The sequence below is a fragment of the Physella acuta genome, unplaced genomic scaffold (assembly GCF_028476545.2).
Source record: "Physella acuta isolate Inbredline_101_S28 unplaced genomic scaffold, ASM2847654v3 ptg000166l, whole genome shotgun sequence".
In the NCBI taxonomy this organism is placed as follows: domain Eukaryota; kingdom Metazoa; phylum Mollusca; class Gastropoda; family Physidae; genus Physella; species Physella acuta.
In genome coordinates, this window is record NW_026731685.1 from 52,242 (window position 1) to 72,442 (window position 20,201).

Below are 20,201 nucleotides of genomic sequence, written 5' to 3' on the forward strand. Positions count from 1 at the left end.
ATGATAAGATGAACTTGTGCCTAATTCAGCTGACTACTTTAGTATCTCACAAGTTAGTGGGTGTATCACAAGAAGTGAATGATAAGATGAACTTGTGCCTAATTCAGCTGACTACTTTAGTATCTCACAAGTTAGTGGGTGTATCACAAGAAGTGAATGATAAGATGAACTTGTGCCTAATTCAGCTGACTACTTTAGTATCTCACAAGTTAGTGGGTGTATCACAAGAAGTGAATGATAAGATGAACTTGTGCCTAATTCAGCTGACTACTTTAGTATCTCACAAGTTAGTGGGTGTATCACAAGAAGTGAATGATAAGATGAACTTGTGCCTAATTCAGCTGACTACTTTAGTATCTCACAAGTTAGTGGGTGTATCACAAGAAGTGAATGATAAGATGAACTTGTGCCTAATTCAGCTGACTACTTTAGTATCTCACAAGTTAGTGGGTGTATCACAAGAAGTGAATGATAAGATGAACTTGTGCCTAATTCAGCTGACTACTTTAGTATCTCACAAGTTAGTGGGTGTATCACAAGAAGTGAATGATAAGATGAACTTGTGCCTAATTCAGCTGACTACTTTAGTATCTCACAAGTTAGTGGGTGTATCACAAGAAGTGAATGATAAGATGAACTTGTGCCTAATTCAGCTGACTACTTTAGTATCTCACAAGTTTGTGGGTGTATCACAATAAGTGCCACCATTTCTGGAAGCTGTACATTTTTTTTACAATCATTCATGTATGCAGAAGCTTTCTGTGTTTTCACATTATGTTAATTACGAACCAGATTTGTTTAACAGCTTTGCTTCAATAATTCCCACTGCCTTAATGCCTTTCCGCCCTCTTCCTCCCTCCCCACCCTCTTAAACACTTTTTTCAAGTGGGAAATATTTTTCCTTTGTTTAGAAGTGTCTCTTTCAGTGAACTCTACTTGACCTTCTATATGTAGCAATGTCTCTACCTGCTTTTTTTTATAGTTCCCTAACAGCACCTGATAATGTGCTTTGCTGTTTACCATTAGCTTGAAATTTCTTATTATGTTTGATTGAAGGAAAAACCTTGTAGCTTTTAATATATCAATTATTCATTAGCAGTGTCCACAACTTGAGATAATTTTTTTATGATACTACTTCCACTAAATGTATTAGACTAGTCTTACAAGTTCCAACTCCAACTAAATGTATTAGACTAGTCTTATAAGTTCAAACTTCAACTAAATGTATTAAACTAGTCTTACAAGTTCCAGTAAAAAAAGTTTTTATGTCTGAATTATCCATTATTGACAAGTTGAAACATTTTCCTTTAAAATAGTTGCACTATAAGTTATTTGAATTGTTGGTGCCAGTCTTCCAGTATATTGAGACCAGGTTTGTTGATGTGTCTAAAATAGTTGTACTATAAGTTATTTTATAGTGAGACCAGGTTTGTTGTGTCTAGGGAGCTGTGGCAGCACAGAAGGTCAATAGTTCAACCTCGCTGCCTCTCAATGAGAGTAAGTTTCTCTTGCTGCTCAACACACTGGAGGAGTTGATTCCCTTGTTGTACCTGACTGTGGTTGAGACCTGCCCCACCTCTAAAAACTACACGGATGAGGTTCATGTGGAATGTAAGTTTTTATTCACATCTTTTCTTTTGTATGTGGTCTGATTGGTTATCTTATTTTTGAAACTGCAATGGAAAATGTTCAAGCAAATCACAGTTTAATTTGAATAAATAGTAAATACATTTGGAGTACAAAGACTGTCGCTTAAGGTTTTAAACTTCATTATTGTTTAAGACGACTTAAACAATTATAAATTGCATTTGATACCAATTTTTGATAATAAAAAATAAATGATAAGCCTAGAAACTTATTTTTAGAAAAAACCCTTTTGTTTTGAAATGGCTGTGACTGATACGGTGGGTTAGTTTTTAAGTTGTGTTGTTGTGATGTGATAGATCATTCATCACAAATGTGATGTCTGCTAGAGTTCTTCTCATTCAAATTTACATCTGGCTTAATGTTGACTATTGTTATGATCAAGTTATTAGTTTTATTACATTTCTTTTCTGAGTCAGATATATGTTTTAGAATTAAAATTACTTGATTAGGGCAGGGTATTTAATATTTTCTCTCTCTGTAAGTTTTGAGAATGTCAATAAATGATTTGTATGCGATGAAACCTTAGTTCTTAAATTATCTTCTGCTACCTTGTTGTACTCAGCAAAGTGAACAAATATACCACACATGGAAAGTGCATTGCAACTCAAATCATTCATTGTTATAATCTAATCAGTATTGTAGATTTTGCTTGATAAAACTAATTACAATATATAGTTTTGAAATGATCACTCAACTTTGTAAAAAATAAAAAGGTGGTTTGGTCTTTTCTGGCAGCCATCATTACCAAGGCAACAGCTTTTAGTAGTTCAAGTGACCACCTAACAAAGACTTAACGAAGCATTTTGAACAAAAAAAAACAAATGTTATTTTACATGAACCAATGTTCTTTAATCAGATGAGCTATACTAAAAGTAATATCAAATCTCCTTTTTGAATCAGCTTCCAAATTTGTCTGGGTGCAAATTTCAATGAAGACCTAAGGTTGAAACAATTATTATCTTGAAGTGTAAAACACTTATTTGACCCTGTATTTTGTGTTTTTTCTTACTCTGGGATAAGGGCTGGTTCTCCACTAATTGACCTGAGAAAATGATATTTTGACCTTTGGTTCTATAGTGACTAGGTTCCCTGGGTCCAGCTGTCCACTAAGTGACCTGAGAAAATGATATTTTGACCTTTGGTTCTATAGTGACTAGGTTCCCTGGGTCCAGCTGTCCACTAATTGACCTGAGAAAATGATATTTTGACCTTTGGTTCTATAGTGACTAGGTTCCCTGGGTCCAGCTGTCCACTAAGTGACCTGAGAAAATGATATTTTGACCTTTGGTTCTATAGTGACTAGGTTCCCTGGGTCCAGCTGTCCACTAAGTGACCTTATAGTGATGTCTGGCGGAGAGAGGGCTCTGGTCCAGTTGGTGACTAAGTTTGAAGGCCACATTGGTCAGGAGTGGTTTGAACCTTGGGAGGAAATGAATTGGATTGTAAATAACATGTAAGTCCAGCTGCCCTGTGTCTCAGTCTTGTATGTCAGTCTTGATTGGGTGTGACTTTTGAATGTCATGTTTGTGTCCACTAGACTGCTGACCATTAAATGTCATGTTTGTGTCCACTAGACTGCTGACCATTAAATGTCATGTTTGTGTCCACTTGACTGCTGACCATTAAATGTCATGTTTGTGTCCACTAGACTGCTGGCCATTAAATGTCATGTTTGTGTCCACTAGACTGCTGACCATTAAATGTCATGTTTGTGTCCACTAGGCTACCCCGGCTACTTGAGGTTGTGATGAGTATAGGACTAGCCATGCAGAAAGTGGTACATGCCCTTTGCCAATTCACCTTTCGATTATGTCGAACGTTTGGTCGCACCTTTACAGAGAAAAAGGTAAGTGTAGCTTGGACAGGTGCTGTGAGGTCAGGACATTTGTCCCTGGCAGTTACCTCCTGTCAATTTTACCCAGTGAGTCACCTCCCTCTAGGGGATGTCTGGTATACATGGTGACTTCTCTGATTACAAAACTAATCAGATTTCATCCTGAGCCTAGGCATTCTAGAGAATACCAAGATGCTTAGACTTAATGATAGAGTCCAGAATATTTCCCTCGCCTAACTTTCAGCCCTCTGTATCAGAATATGGTTAGGGCCTTATGTCCTGCTCCCATGTAAACAAAGTCATCAATGATTTGTCTTTTCTTCTTTCCTCTGCTTGAATATGTCAATCTCAAACATACATGTGTTAATGGTACTAGTCATCTTATCAATGGCTCAGCAGATAGTACATGTGGGAAGTAAAAGTAAGGCAACAAAACTATCCTGTCTTAAGCAGATAGTTCGTGTGGGAAGTAAAAGACAACAAAACTATCCTGTCTTAAACAGATAGTTCATGTGGGAAGTAAAAGACAACAAAACTATCCTGTCTTAAACAGATAGTACATGTGGGAAGTAAAAGGCAACAAAACTATCCTGTCTTAAGCAGATAGTTCATGTGGGAAGTAAAAGACAACAAAACTATCCTGTCTTAAACAGATAGTACATGTGGGAAGTAAAAGGCAACAAAACTATCCTGTCTTAAGCAGATAGTTCATGTGGGAAGTAAAAGACAACAAAACTATCCTGTCTTAAACAGATAGTACATGTGGGAAGTAAAAGGCAACAAAACTATCCTGTCTTAAGCAGATAGTACATGTGGGAAGTAAAAGACAACAAAACTATCCTGTCTTAAACAGATAGTACATGTGGGAAGTAAAAGGCAACAAAACTATCCTGTCTTAAGCAGATAGTTCATGTGGGAAGTAAAAGACAACAAAACTATCCTGTCTTAAGCAGATAGTTCATGTGGGAAGTAAAAGACAACAAAACTATCCTGTCTTAAACAGATAGTACATGTGGGAAGTAAAAGACAACAAAACTATCCTGTCTTAAACAGATAGTACATGTGGGAAGTAAAAGACAACAAAACTATCCTGTCTTAAACAGATAGTACATGTGGGAAGTAAAAGACAACAAAACTATCCTGTCTTAAACAGATAGTTCATGTGGGAAGTAAAAGACAACAAAACTATCCTGTCTTAAACAGATAGTACATGTGGGAAGTAAAAGACAACAAAACTATCCTGTCTTAAACAGATAGTACATGTGGGAAGTAAAAGACAACAAAACTATCCTGTCTTAAACAGATAGTACATGTGGGAAGTAAAAGACAACAAAACTATCCTGTCTTAAACAGATAGTTCATGTGGGAAGTAAAAGACAACAAAACTATCCTGTCTTAAGCAGATAGTTCATGTGGGAAGTAAAAGACAACAAAACTATCCTGTCTTAAGCAGATAGTTCATGTGGGAAGTAAAAGACAACAAAACTATCCTGTCTTAAGCAGATAGTTCATGTGGGAAGTAAAAGACAACAAAACTATCCTGTCTTAAGCAGATAGTTCATGTGGGAAGTAAAAGACAACAAAACTATCCTGTCTTAAGCAGATAGTTCATGTGGGAAGTAAAAGACAACAAAACTATCCTGTCTTAAGCAGATAGTTCATGTGGGAAGTAAAAGACAACAAAACTATCCTGTCTTAAGCAGATAGTTCATGTGGGAAGTAAAAGACAACAAAACTATCCTGTCTTAAGTAGTTCATGTGGGAAGTAAAAGACAACAAAACTATCCTGTCTTAAGTACAGCTCAACTATCACTGTCTAATAAATAAAATGTTGCCATCATTTGTTTATCAGGTGAAATTAAAGTTTGAAGAACTGGTCACAGTTACAGAGGATGAATTAGGTAAAGACATTTTCTGTATGCTGTAAGTAGTAGAATAGTTTGTTACAGAGGATGAATTAGGTAAAGACATTTTCTGTACGCTGTAAGTAGTAGAATAATTTGTTACAGAGGATGAATTAGGTAAAGACATTTTCTGTACGCTGTAAGTAGTTAAATAATTTGATACAGAGGCTGAATTAGGTAAAGACATTTTCTGTACGCTGTAACTTGTTAAATAATTTGATACAGAGGCTGAATTAGGTAAAGACATTTTCTGTATGCTGTAAGTAGTAGAATAAATTGTTACAGAGGATGAATTAGGTAAAGACATTCTCAGTAAACTGTAAGTAGTATAAGGATTGAACTGGATGTAACTGTTTTCTGTGATGTAACTGTTTTCTGTGATGTAACTGTTTTCTGTGATGTAACTGTTTTCTGTGATGTAACTGTTTTCTGTGATGTAGGCCTAACTGTTTTCTGTGATGTAACTGTTTTCTGTGATGTAACTGTTTTCTGTGATGTAACTGTTTTCTATGATGTAACTGTTTTCTGTGATGTAACTGTTTTCTGTGATGTAACTGTTTTCTGTGATGTAACTGTTTTCTGTGATGTAACTGTTTTCTGTGATGTAACTGTTTTCTGTGATGTAACTGTTTTCTGTGATGTAACTGTTTTCTGTGATGTAACTGTTTTCTGTGATGTAACTGTTTTTTGTGATGTAACTGTTTTCTGTGATGTAACTGTTTTCTGTGATGTAACTGTTTTCTGTGATGTAACTGTTTTCTGTGATGTAACTGTTTTCTGTGATGTAACTGTTTTCTGTGATGTAACTGTTTTCTGTGATGTAACTGTTTTCTGTGATGTAACTGTTTTCTGTGATGTAACTGTTTTCTGTGATGTAACTGTTTTCTGTGATGTAACTGTTTTCTGTGATGTAACTGTTTTCTGTGATGTAACTGTTTTCTGTGATGTAACTGTTTTCTGTGATGTAACTGTTTTCTGTGATGTAACTGTTTTCTGTGCTCCACAGACCCACAAATTAAACAAGGCCAGCTGGCAATAACCACATGCATTGTTCCTGTGTATGCATCAGGCGTCCTCATGTCTTTCGTCACTGTAGGCTACTTTTTTATTTGAAATATTTAAAAAATATGACTGGAAGTTTTATTTTTTAAAACTATGATGATTTTACAAAATATTGGTTTTAAAATTATGCAAGTTTTAGCTCTGCTGTTTTAATTTCTCCTTTGAACACTAATTTTGTTTGTCATAGCTCTTCTATTTAAAAAAAAATTCTTTTTTAAAACCCAAAGTTTGTTGGTTCAATTTTTTGAAATCTTGGATAATTTTTTTGTGTGTTGAATAATGAATTTTGCCTGCAAGGTTTTTGAACTGAATGGTTTTCGTTTTGTCTTAGGATGAAGACAAGAGTCGCTTGAGTATATTCTTGAAAAGAGTTTTGTGTACTTTAGCCTTCTGTCAGACATCTTTAGATAGTTTGAGAGTAACTCTTGTGGAATTGAGGTAGGAAAGGTTTGGTTGTTATTTTATCACCTGCTTAATATAACTTATTTTTATGTTTGATACACTTAATTGATAGTTGAAAATGCTCCAGAATATGTGTTTTTACTTTCGCATATATGAAGTATAGAGGAAGTTTTGTAAAAAAAAATCAAAGATTTGCAAGGTTTTCACAAAATTTGCCATTTTACATCTCCCTGAGTTGGAAAAACTTAGTTTTGCAATTTTGTCTGTATGTCTATGTGTGTATCTCTGTGTGTGTGCATGTTGGTGAACACGATAACTTGAGTACCGTTACCGCTAGGTTGATGAAATTTCATATATCAAATTTTTAGTTCTGTATCTACTTTTCAGTGATTTGTTGTAACCGGGATTGGAATTTATTCTACTTTTGGTTTTTCAAAAGCCTATAACTTGAGTACTGTTTCAGTTAGATAAACAAAATTTCACATTAGTAAAAGATCTAATTCTCTGCCTTTTGTTAAATTTTGAGTAATTTTCGTTGACCGGAAGTAGTACTTTACGCTATTTCCAATTCCTTAAAAAACGCATATGAATTTATAAAGAACAAATTATATTCCACACTATTATACACAGATTGTTTGGCGTTCAAGTATTATTTGAGAAAGTTTAGGGGAGATCACTACCGCTTTATTATATTTTTTGAACTGTTTCTGCTGTCATATGTTGTGATGTAACTTTTCTGTCCTCTGACAGCGAGAATCCCTCCAACCATGAGCTGCTGTTGTCTGTCTTATGGGAAGGTGTTGTCCACTCGTCAGCGCAGGTCAGACAAGCAGCAGCTGCCCTGTTTGAGGTCAGTAGTCATGTTTCTATTGTAGTGCTAAAGGTCAGTAGTCATGTTTCTATTGTAGTACTAAAGGTCAGTAGTCATGTTTCTATTGTAGTGCTAAAGACTTAGATCAGTAGTCATGTTTGTCAAGACATAAATAGACCTTGTGATTTTTGACTGGTTGAACTGTATTTCAGCTGATGATCAAAGGTGTGAGTGACTCCCTGATCTCATCCAGAGTTGTCCCAGCTCTAGTCACATTATCCAATGACCAAGAAATGTAAGCAGCCTCACTTTATCAACTCTCTCCTCACCAAGATGGACGTTATTAGATTTAGTGGTGTTTAGTCGATGATGAAATCTATTACCTGAGTGTCATAAAACCATGCCCTCGAGGAAACTTTTTGAATTCATCCAATAACATCTCTAATTTTGTTACAATAATGGGCTATAGCAATTATCATTAAGCTAAATATTTAATGGTTAGATTACTGAATAGGTTTCAAATAAATTTATGTCAACACATTGTACACCTGACCATGCTATGTTACAGGGAAATAGGTTTTTCTTCTATGGTGGGGACAGAGTATTTTCCCACGTTTTCTTTAACTTGCTTTCGCGTCTGTTTGTTTGGTTCTCCAATCAAATCTTGCGATCGAAATTTCAGGCACTTCCCAGTTAGCTAGCGCGCTGAAATTTTCAGGGAAGCTTTGTTTCCGATGACAATAGAATATTCAATTGTTATTATTACCAAATTTTTTATTGATCATTTTAGGCATCTATGTATTTGTACAAAAAAGGGACATAACCTAGTAATTGTAATTTGATGAAAACAAGGTTCGGTACTCTCCCTCTTTTGTCTTACTGAGTAGTGGTCACGCGGTGTTTGTGTACAAACAACTGTGAAAGAAACGGCAACACAGAAGAAACGTCGATTGGAAAAGGCACGTGTTTTTTACGAGTTGTCTTCGTCTACCCAAAAAAAAAGTGAATGCGAGAAGATAAAATTGATAGCAAGATTTGAATGCAAACAAACAGACAAAGACTAAAAAGTAGAAAATAATCATCATTAAAAAAGTTTAAAAAAACCCACGTTTTCTGATTGAACTAAAAAGTAGAAAATAAATGTTATACATCACAATAATGCAAGCGATCACTCTACTATAAGCGATCAAAAACGTGGGGCGCAGTGATTTTCTTAGTTTTTAATACTGTTGACTCTCTACAAGCTCCCTAATAAAACTCAATAGTATTATCTAATCAATAGTAATATAACTTTTACATCTTATATTAACAATGACCGATAAAAAACTTTTACTTCGGCGCCCCACGTTTTTCATCGCTTATAGTAGAGTGATCGCTTGCCTTATTGTGATGCATAGTATTTATTTTCTACTTTTTAGTTCAATCAGAAAAAGTGGGTTTTTAAAACTTTTTTAATGATAATTATTTTCTACATAGATTGTCAGACAGTAGTAGTCTTTGAAATTGAAAAATAATTTTAAAAAAATATTTTATGTAAAACAAAGGTGTTTTTTACTTTTCTAATAATTACAATTAGTATGATTACAATTAGTAATAATTACAATTAGTATGATTACAATTAGTAATAATTACAATTAGTATGATTACAATTAGTAATAATTACAATTAGTATGATTAAAGATTTTTGTAATTTATATCTGCAGATCTGTCCGTATCACAACCATTCCGTCCTTAGGTGCCATCATAGAAAATATCACAATTAGAGAGGTAACTATTGTCTGTCAAGTAGAACATTTTGTGTGTAACTAAGTTGAACATTTTGTGTTAAACTAAGTTGAACATTTTGTGTTAAACCAAGTTGAACATTTTGTGTGTATCCAAGTTGAACATTTTGTATGGAACAGCTGAGAAATGTAAACAATTTTTAACAGAAAAATCTCAGGCAGCATAAATTTTCTTGTTCTGTCAATTTTTTAATGTCCGTCTTAAGGTTCTAGACAGAGTTTACACACAGCTACAATTAATGTCTGTCTTACTGCAGGTTCTAGACAGAATTTACATGCAACTACAAAAGTCTGTATTACTGCAGGTTCTAGACAGAGTTTACATGCAATACAAAAGTCTGTCTTACTGCAGGTTCTAGACAGAGTTTACATGCAATACAAAAGTCTGTCTTACTGCAGGTTCTAGACAGAGTTTACATGCAATACAAAAGTCTGTCTTACTGCAGGTTCTAGACAGAGTTTACATGCAACTACAAAAGTCTGTCTTACTGCAGGTTCTAGACAGAGTTTACATGCAATACAAAAGTCTGTCTTACTGCAGGTTCTAGACAGAGTTTACATGCAATACAAAAGTCTGTCTTACTGCAGGTTCTAGACAGAGTTTACATGCAATACAAAAGTCTGTCTTACTGCAGGTTCTAGACAGAGTTTACATGCAATACAAAAGTCTGTCTTACTGCAGGTTCTAGACAGAGTTTACATGCAATACAAAAGTCTGTCTTACTGCAGGTTCTAGACAGAGTTTACATGCAATACAAAAGTCTGTCTTACTGCAGGTTCTAGACAGAGTTTACATGCAACTACAAAAGTCTGTCTTACTGCAGGTTCTAGACAGAGTTTACATGCAATACAAAAGTCTGTCTTACTGCAGGTTCTAGACAGAGTTTACATGCAACTACAAATGTTTTTTGACGAGCCAGCCTACAGGGATCAGCATGCCGTACACGTGGAGCTGATACGGACTCTGGCCAGGTGTGGGCCAAGTGCTGAGCCAAAGTTCAGAGACGAATGTGAGTACCATTGTCACTTCTCTATAGACCACTTTATGAGTACCATTGTCACTTCTCTATAGACCACTATATGAGTACCATTGTCACCTCTCTATAGACCACTTTATGAGTACCATTGTCACTTCTCTATTTGCCACTTTATGAGTACGATTGTCACTTCTCTATAGACCACTTTATGAGTACCATTGTCACTTCTCTATTTGCCACTATATGAGTACCATTGTCACCTCTCTATAGACCACTTTATGAGTACCATTGTCACTTCTCTATAGACCACTATATGAGTACCATTGTCACCTCTCTATTTGCCACTTTATGAGTACCATTGTCACTTCTCTATAGACCACTTTATGAGTACCATTGTCACTTCTCTATAGACCACTTTATGAGTACCATTGTCACTTCTCTATAGACCACTTTATGAGTACCATTGTCACTTCTCTATAGACCACTTTATGAGTACCATTGTCACCTCTCTATTTGCCACTATATGAGTACCATTGTCACTTCTCTATAGACCACTTTATGAGTACCATTGTCACTTCTCTATAGACCACTTTATGAGTACCATTGTCACCTCTCTATAGACCACTTTATGAGTACCATTGTCACTTCTCTATAGACCACTTTATGAGTACCATTGTCACCTCTCTATAGACCACTTTATGAGTACCATTGTCACTTCTCTATAGACCACTTTATGAGTACCATTGTCACTTCTCTATTTGCCACTTTATGAGTACCATTGTCACTTCTCTATAGACCACTTTATGAGTACCATTGTCACTTCTCTATTTGCCACTTTATGAGTACCATTGTCACTTCTCTATAGACCACTATATGAGTACCATTGTCACCTCTCTATAGACCACTATATGAGTACCATTGTCACTTCTCTATTTGCCACTATATGAGTACCATTGTCACTTCTCTATAGACCACTTTATGAGTACCATTGTCACCTCTCTATAGACCACTTTATGAGTACCATTGTCACTTCTCTATAGACCACTATATGAGTACCATTGTCACTTCTCTATAGACCACTTTATGAGTACCATTGTCACCTCTCTATAGACCACTTTATGAGTACCATTGTCACTTCTCTATAGACCACTTTATGAGTACCATTGTCACTTCTCTATAGACCACTTTATGAGTACCATTGTCACTTCTCTATTTGCCACTATATGAGTACCATTGTCACCTCTCTATAGACCACTTTATGAGTACCATTGTCACCTCTCTATAGACCACTTTATGAGTACCATTGTCACCTCTCTATAGACCACTTTATGAGTACCATTGTCACTTCTCTATAGACCACTTTATGAGTACCATTGTCACTTCTCTATTTGCCACTATATGAGTACCATTGTCACCTCTCTATAGACCACTTTATGAGTACCATTGTCACCTCTCTATAGACCACTTTATGAGTACCATTGTCACCTCTCTATAGACCACTTTATGAGTACCATTGTCACTTCTCTATAGACCACTTTATGAGTACCATTGTCACTTCTCTATTTGCCACTATATGAGTACCATTGTTACAATGACTTGTCATGTCCGCCTTCATGTCAAATCTCCAACTACAAATGAGCCTAGATTAATTTGTTTTTAGTAATTGTGCAAAAAACTGAAATCAAGATTTGTCAAAATCTCAGTTTTACACAAGCCTGTTTGTCTGTCTGTCTGTGTGTCTATAAACATGAAAATTGAGTACCGTTTTAGTTACCTTGATGACATTTCTTATATTTGAAATTAGAATTAGAGTTATATTAACTTTATAAAAATCAATCAATATTTTCTTTACAAAGCATTAATTTTCTGCTCTATTGTACACACATATTGTTTATATACATTGGGTGTGCAATTCTTTTTTCTATGCGACTATTCTAATTAAAAATGTAATGTATGAGAAGATTTTGGGGAGATCACTCCTGCTTTATTTAATTTTGCACAATGTGCATATTTTAAATGACATTACAAACAGCTAGTGCAAAAACAAGACCTTCTTATTATTACAAAAAACTTTTAAATTAATTTAGAGTTCACCATATATATATATATATATTGGGTCCATTGGCTGGTGCTTTACCCACCCCTCCTTCTATCAACCCCTCCTCCCTCCCGCCTCTGCTAATGATGACCTATATTTGAATCCTCCATTGTTCATGGTGCCCCCTTTTTTGTGTGGTTTAACACAGAAACCATAGCAACTAAACATCTGAATGAGTGACAGCAACATGTGTACAGCATGAGAAAAACAGCTGTTCCCTGGGAGGGGGAGGAAAGGGGGGAGTTCTCATCCACCTAACACCTCTGCCTATGCCCTTACTACTTATTTTATGTATATCTAGGATATTGCTTCTCCAGAACCAAACTGTTCTCCATGTTTTGCTTTTTTCAATATTAATCCACAAATTTTAGTGTAAAAAAGTTTTCATCCCCTGCCAACACCACTTTCAACAAAAAATAAATTTTAGAGAGGAAGGCATGGGGGGGGGGGGGGAGAGATTATCAACTGGGTGCTGGGGGAGAGGAATGGTAGCCACGTAGCACTCAGTCTTTAACTCACTATGATGCGCCAGTTGTTCAAACGTTTGCTATAGTTCAATCATAGTTTGCCTGTCTATAGCCACATAGCACTCAATCTTTAACTCACTATGATGTGCCAGTTGTTCAAACCTTTGCTATAGTTCAATCATAGTTTGCCTGTCTATAGACACATAGCACTCAATCTTTAACTCACTATGATGTGCCAGTTGTTCAAACGTTTGCTATAGTTCAATCATAGTTTGCCTGTCTAGACCTATTACTTGTTGACTGAAACATTAACATTATTCTATTTTTGTCTAGACCTCTCTTGGTACAGTTCTATGTCATCTCGGTACAATACTTAGTGGTGAAACATATGTGGTACTAATGGTGTTTCTAGTGGTGGTACTGGTGGTGTTTCTAGTGGTGGTACTGGTGGTGTTTCTAGTGGTGATACTGGTGGTGATATTGGTGGTGTTTCTAGTGGCGCTTCTTATTTTTATTTTCTCTGCAAGTGATCTCTCTGTAGTGTATTCAGTGGTGGCAGTGGAGAACTCAGGTAGATGACTCAACATTGGCACTCTTCTACCTGCTTCCCCGCTCACACCATGCTTGTTTCCTATCTGTTCTATTTTTAGACCCAGTTAAACGTCATAAATCTCAGCAAAGATTTTAAGTTGCTCACCTCTTACCTGTACTTTGTGCCCCCCCCCTCCCCATCAGGGCAGACTGGGACAAACAGGGGAGGGGGGGGGAGGCAGCTAATGATGTAGCAGCTATTGTTAAGAAGCCATTACACTTGAGAAAATGACTGGAGGCTGCTCTAAAGGTTTTCACCATGTGGAGAAACACATTGTTCTGTGGTGAACTGTTTTCTGATGCTAGACCCTTGTTGTCTAACTGGTTAATATAGTTTAGTCCGGTGTTGTTAGTGGAGGCTAATGCTATGTTGTCCAGTGTTGTTAGTGGAGGCTAATGATATGTAGTCCAGTGTTGTTAGAGGAGGCTAATGATATGTTGTTAGAGGAGGCTAATGATATGTTGTTAGAGGAGGCTAATGATATGTAGTCCAGTGTTGTTAGAGGAGGCTAATGATATGTTGTTAGAGGAGGCTAATGCTATGTAGTCCAGTGTTGTTAGAGGAGGCTAATGATATGTTGTTAGAGGAGGCTAATGATATGTTGTCCAGTGTTGTTAGAGGAGGCTAATGATATGTTGTTAGAGGAGGCTAATGATATGTTGTCCAGTGTTGTTAGAGGAGGCTAATGATATGTTGTTAGAGGAGGCTAATGATATGTTGTTAGAGGAGGCTAATGATATGTTGTTAGAGGAGGCTAATGATATGTTGTTAGAGGAGGCTAATGATATGTTGTCCAGTGTTGTTAGAGAAGCCATCTCAAAAGATACATAATGATGAATTTTAAAACCTTTATTTTTGTTAAAGTATATATTTAGATTCAAATCACTGTATAAATAAGCTTATAAATTGACAATCAAAGTTTGAAACTATATTACTAGAAAACACAGACACATCGATCTAATAGTAAACACTGATCAACACAAATATGAAATCTAGATTCGCTTTCATCATATAAAGCATGTATACCAGTGGCTGAATGGTGATTCTTGGAGTGTGTACTAGTGGCTGAATGGTGATTCTTGGAGTGTGTACTAGTGGCTGAATGGTGATTCTTGGAGTGTGTACTAGTGGCTGAATGGTGATTCTTGGAGTGTGTACTAGTGGCTGAATGAATGGTGATTCTTGGAGTGTGTACTAGTGGCTGAATGAATGGTGATTCTTGGAGTGTGTACTAGTGGCTGAATGAATGGTGATTCTTGGAGTGTGTACTAGTGGCTGAATGAATGGTGATTCTTGGAGTGTGTACTAGTGGCTGAATGAATGGTGATTCTTGGAGTGTGTACTAGTGGCTGAATGAATGGTGATTCTTGGAGTGTGTACTAGTGGCTGAATGAATGGTGATTCTTGGAGTGTGTACTAGTGGCTGAATGAATGGTGATTCTTGGAGTGTGTACTAGTGGCTGAATGAATGGTGATTCTTGGAGTGTGTACTAGTGGCTGAATGAATGGTGATTCTTGGAGTGTGTACTAGTGGCTGAATGATGATTTTTGTTCACACAACGTAACCCAGCTCTCATGATATCATGACATTTTTAGTTAGACTTAGTATGATATGTATCATTATATGGAGCGTCACATATATTGTTATATGGTGTATGATATATCATTATATTGATCATCACGTATATCATTATATTGAGCGTCACGTATATCATTGTATGGAGCGTCACATGTCTCATTTATTGGAGTGTGATATATAGCAATGTTAGACAGCGTTTGACTTGAATGACTTGAATGACGGACTAAACTAAGATTGAAATAATTCCAAGTTGACTTTAAAAAGCCACACAGGTCACTGCACACATGTTTGACGTGTCTGTAAGATTGCCAGGTACAGGATGACTTGGTACGGCTAGAGTGCAACAATAGCTTAGCTCAGCAAACATGTGAGAGCAGACTCTAGAGCTAGTTCTGTTGGTTCAAAAAGTTTGGTGTGTAACGATGCTTGTCTTCCATCCAAGCCCGAGTTGTTAGATAGTTGATTAGACGCGTCAGATAACTGTGTCGATGAATTATACACAACCTTGTTGAGATCTCTGTTTATGTCCCCCATTGTGGAGCTCCAATGGTTGAAAGACATTGAAGTCGTTCTACCAAGTCTAGGAATCTTGCAGTGCTGGTCAGTATCACACTTTGGTCCCTATAGCCTGTAGTGGCATGACTTCATGTCGGTCAGGTGACTGACCTCTTGTGTCTCCTAGAGCTCTACCGTCGAGGTCCGCCCCTGCACGTGCGGACCCTTCACCTTTAGACTGGTGAAACGGCTCCCCCCGTGGCCGGTTCTCCGCGGAAATAGTCGAGGCCTCACCGGAGTGGTCAGCGCGTACAAGCAAGAGGTCAGCGGGGGGTCTGGGGGCCGGGCTGGTCTCCTGCAGGGAGATGGGGATCCACTGGGTGCCACACTTACACAGGTACTTGGACACGGCCCGCAGCTTGGCCAGCAGGTAGCTCAAGCCCTGGCGGACTCGCGTCCTGAAGGCAGAGCTCAGGGCCAGGTACAGGTAGATCTTAGCTCCGTAGAAGACGTAGGTCAAGGTCGTACCTATGTCTAGGACCGTCTCGTCAAAGCTCCTATAGGCGGCGCAGTCCATGTGCAGGTAGCCCTTCATGTACAGGAAGTTGATGACGTGGTAGATGACCTGGAAGGTGTGCAGGCAGATGAAGACGAGGCAGACGACCAAGCAGATAGTCCGGAAATCTCGGAGGGTGCCCAGCTCGAAGAAGTACTTCTCCATCTCGGCGCCCATGTCGTGTTCTCGGGCCACCGGCCGCCGGATCATGGTCGTGGCGGTCAGGAAAAAACAGACGGACACGGTGACTAGGGGCAGGACCAGCTCCACTGCGTTGTCCAGGGCCGGCCAGATCCACTCGCGGAACTGTTCGGAGAATTCTTCGGTGTACCTGTGGAGACATAGGTGGCGATATCAAGGTGTGGAGACATAGGTGGCGATATCAAGGTGTGGAGACATAGGTGTCGATATCAAGGTGTGGAGACATGTGATATCAAGGTGTGGAGACATAGGTGGCGATATCAAGGTGTGGAGACATGGGTGGCGATATCAAGGTGTGGAGACAGGTGGCGATATCAAGGTGTGGAGACATGGGTGGCGATATCAAGGTGTGGAGACATGTGATATCAAGGTGTGGAGACAGGTGGCGATATCAAGGTGTGGAGACAGGTGGCGATATCAAGGTGTGGAGACATAGGTGGCGATATCAAGGTGTGGAGACACACAATGGAAAAAATAGTGCTAAAAGCCTGTCTGTACATGTAAGGTCTGTGTACGTGTATTATTCCTCTGTGTACGGTGCAAATGCTGTGTGTACATATGCTGTTTAAGTGTAATGGCTGTGTGTACACGTGCAATATCTGTATGTACATGTGTCTTGCGTGTACACCTGCCGGTCTAGAGTCCGTCACTCACCTACAACCCATCTCTAGCACGGGCGCTCCATAGGTCCAGAAGAAGTTGATGTCGAGGCAGACGATGATGATGGTGATGAGCATCAGGACGTAGCGGGACCTCTCGGCCGTGCACATGACGTACGTTTTCCAGGGCCACCGTGTAGCGATCTGTGGAGCGACACACGGAGCTTAATTTCTAAACTTTGAGCAGGGGGCGACACATGGAGCTTAATTTCTAAACTTTGAGTAGTGGAGACACATCTATATATATAATTCTCTTCTGGGAGACGTTAGAAAACAAGCTGCAAGCGCCTCCTTGCAGTCCCCTCTCTTTCTCTCTATCACTATCACTACCACCCCCACCCAACCCCCACATTGTCTGGTGAGTTGTGGTCACGCTAAATGTTTACAAATCGTAGAGCCGTAGAGCCGGGTTTCTATTAGGGGCAGATAATTAAGTTCGATTTTAAACTTACAGGAGGTAACTATAAAGAAATAACTAAGAGGAGGCTGCTTTCACGGGGGGGGGGGGGGGTGTAGGGTCGGGGTTATGGGAAAGGAAGGGGGGGGGGTTAGTGTTTTAAAGCAAATCTTTTCAGTGGCAGTATTGGTACTGTCGAATTCACAAATTATGAATTACTGAAAAGTAGAAAATAAAACAACTTAATAGCGGCGTATGATACGCTGCGGGTCGGCTTGTTAATTTTAAACTTGGACCAGGGGCGACCCATGGAGCTTAATTTCTAAACTTGAAGCAGAGGCGATACATTAATTTCTAAACTTGGACCAGGGGCGACCCATGGAGCTTAATTTCTAAACTTGAAGCAGAGGCGATACATTAATTTCTAAACTTGAAGCAGAGGCGATACATTAATTTCTAAACTTGGAGCAGGGGCGATACATTAATTTCTAAACTTGAAGCAGAGGCGATACATTAATTTCTAAACTTGGAGCAGGGGCGATACATTAATTTCTAAACTTGGAGCAGGGGCGATACATTAATTTCTAAACTTGGAGTAGCGGAGACACACAGAGTTTACCTCCTGATCTTGAAGCTAGTTTTTTGTTTACAAAAGGTTTTCGTCACGCCTGATTAGTGTAAAACTGCCGGCAAAACTGCCGGTAATTTTTGCCGGTAAAACTGCCGGTACAACGTTCTTTCACACCCCTGGAATTGTAGGTGCGGCAGAGTAAAGCGACTAGGACTTGGCTATCTGCTCCCCTGGGCGGGTGTAGTGGGGGAGAGGAGACAAACGCGATTACCAACCTTTAAAAGGGAGATAACTGAATTCCTGTATGTTTCCCATGTCCCATGAGACCCGTCAATTGTGAAATCATGTTTTTGTTACATTTGTCATTAATGTAAAGCAGGTTTTTAAAACATAATTCACAAAAATGTCTAAAATTGATTGATTAAAGTCCATTAACATCGACTGTTTTCTGCTAATACTAAAGAATAAAACGTTTTTGTTTAAAGGTTACTCAATACAAATAAGTACCAATGGACGAAGTATTTACATAAAAACAGACATAAACCACCAGACTAAAGCTAATTTAACAGCTAATTAAAAACACATCAACCAAAACATAATTGACCATATAAACTAAAAATTATGTAACAAAAATTAATTCACTATGCAACTAAAAAAACCAAGTCTAAATACTTTCCAAGTAAGGTAAGGATGTTTACCATCAAACGTGATGGGTACATAAGAGAACATTCATGTAAGCAACACATCCATGTAAACAATACATTCATGTAAGCAAAACATTCATGTAAGCAATACATTCATGTAAGCAAAACATTCATGTAAGCAATACATTCATGTAAGCAAAACATCCATGTAAATTACCCATCCATGTAAACTACACATCCATGTAAACTACACATCCATGTAAACTACACATCCATGTAAATTACACATCCATGTAAACTACACATTCATGTAAACTACACATCCATGTAAACAACACATCCATGTAAACAACACATCCATGTAAACTACACATCCATGTAAACTACACATCCATGTAAACAACACATCCATGTAAACAACACATCCATGTAAACTACACATCCATGTAAACTACACATCCATGTAAACTACACATCCATGTAAACAACACATCCATGTAAACTACACATTCATGTAAACTACACATCCATGTAAACTACACATCCATGTAAATTACACATCCATGTAAACTACACATTCATGTAAACTACACATCCATGTAAATTACACATCCATGTAAACAACACATTCATGTAAGCAACACATCGATGTAAGCAACACATCGATGTAAGCAAGATATATTTACCATCATCTCTACGGAGATGGCCACCGTGAGCCAGGGACTGACGTGCTTGATCAAGGTGAAGGCGAACATGTACGTCTTACAGACGGCGTCTGAGGAGTTCATGATCTGCTGGCTCAGCTTGACCATCATTAGGGTGTCGTACCTGAAACATAGGTCATGGCTAGGGTCAAGGCTAGGGTCAAGGCTAGGGTCATTGCATTACTAGCACGTGATGTGCCAGGATTAGCTAGCACGTGATGTGCCAGGATTAGCTAGCACGTGATGTGCCAAGATTAGCTAGCACGTGATGTGCCAGGATTAGCTAGCATGTAATGTGCCAGGATTAGCTAGCACGTGACGTGCCAGGATTAGCTAGCACGTGACGTGCCAGGATTACCTACCATGCGCCGCCACAGCGAATGAGGAGGATGATGAGGTCAGTGCCAGTGAGCAGTGCCAGGTACATGACGGTGGACCAGGAGTTGCGGCTGATGCGGACCAGCACGGGGATAGACATGAGGTTACCCACAATGCCCTGCAGCAGCAGCAGCGGGTAGACGGTCAGCTCCAGCCACTGGCTGTCTCCTGCTTCACCGTAGCTGGGGACGAGAGGGATCATCAACACACGTACACTCACCTTAAACCGTCAACACACGTGCACTCACCTTAAACCGTCAACACACGTGCACTCACCTTAAACCGTCAACACACGTGCACTCATCCTTAGACCGTCAAAACACGTGCACTCATCCTTAGGCCGTCAAAACACGTGCACTCATCCTTAGGCCGTCAAAACACGTGCACTCATCCTTAGACCATCAACACACGTGCACTCATCCTTAGACCATCAACACAC

General features: G+C 38.5%; 2 protein-coding genes across 3 annotated transcripts in view; one reads left to right on the top strand and one right to left on the bottom strand.

The window, feature by feature from the left end:
* The window catches only part of LOC131936040 (RAB11-binding protein RELCH), a 114,129-nt gene that overhangs the window by 25,596 nt on the left and 68,332 nt on the right, over positions 1-20,201 (top strand). For both annotated transcript variants that reach the window (XM_059292866.1, XM_059292865.1), the window contains 10 exons: positions 1,443-1,611; positions 2,944-3,100; positions 3,370-3,493; positions 5,334-5,382; positions 6,392-6,477; positions 6,779-6,885; positions 7,600-7,699; positions 7,873-7,955; positions 9,364-9,427; positions 10,316-10,454. In XM_059292866.1, coding sequence (XP_059148849.1) covers positions 1,443-1,611; positions 2,944-3,100; positions 3,370-3,493; positions 5,334-5,382; positions 6,392-6,477; positions 6,779-6,885; positions 7,600-7,699; positions 7,873-7,955; positions 9,364-9,427; positions 10,316-10,454 — 1,078 coding nt within the window. The remainder of the gene's footprint in view (positions 1-1,442; positions 1,612-2,943; positions 3,101-3,369; positions 3,494-5,333; positions 5,383-6,391; positions 6,478-6,778; positions 6,886-7,599; positions 7,700-7,872; positions 7,956-9,363; positions 9,428-10,315; positions 10,455-20,201) is intronic.
* Positions 15,447-20,201, bottom strand: part of LOC131936045 (uncharacterized) — a 54,174-nt gene continuing 49,419 nt past the window's right edge. The window contains exons 3-6 of the mRNA XM_059292873.1: positions 19,747-19,944; positions 19,367-19,508; positions 17,064-17,212; positions 15,447-16,539 (exon numbers count right to left, since the gene is read on the bottom strand). Coding sequence (XP_059148856.1) covers positions 15,765-16,539; positions 17,064-17,212; positions 19,367-19,508; positions 19,747-19,944 — 1,264 coding nt within the window. The 3' untranslated portion in view covers positions 15,447-15,764. The remainder of the gene's footprint in view (positions 16,540-17,063; positions 17,213-19,366; positions 19,509-19,746; positions 19,945-20,201) is intronic.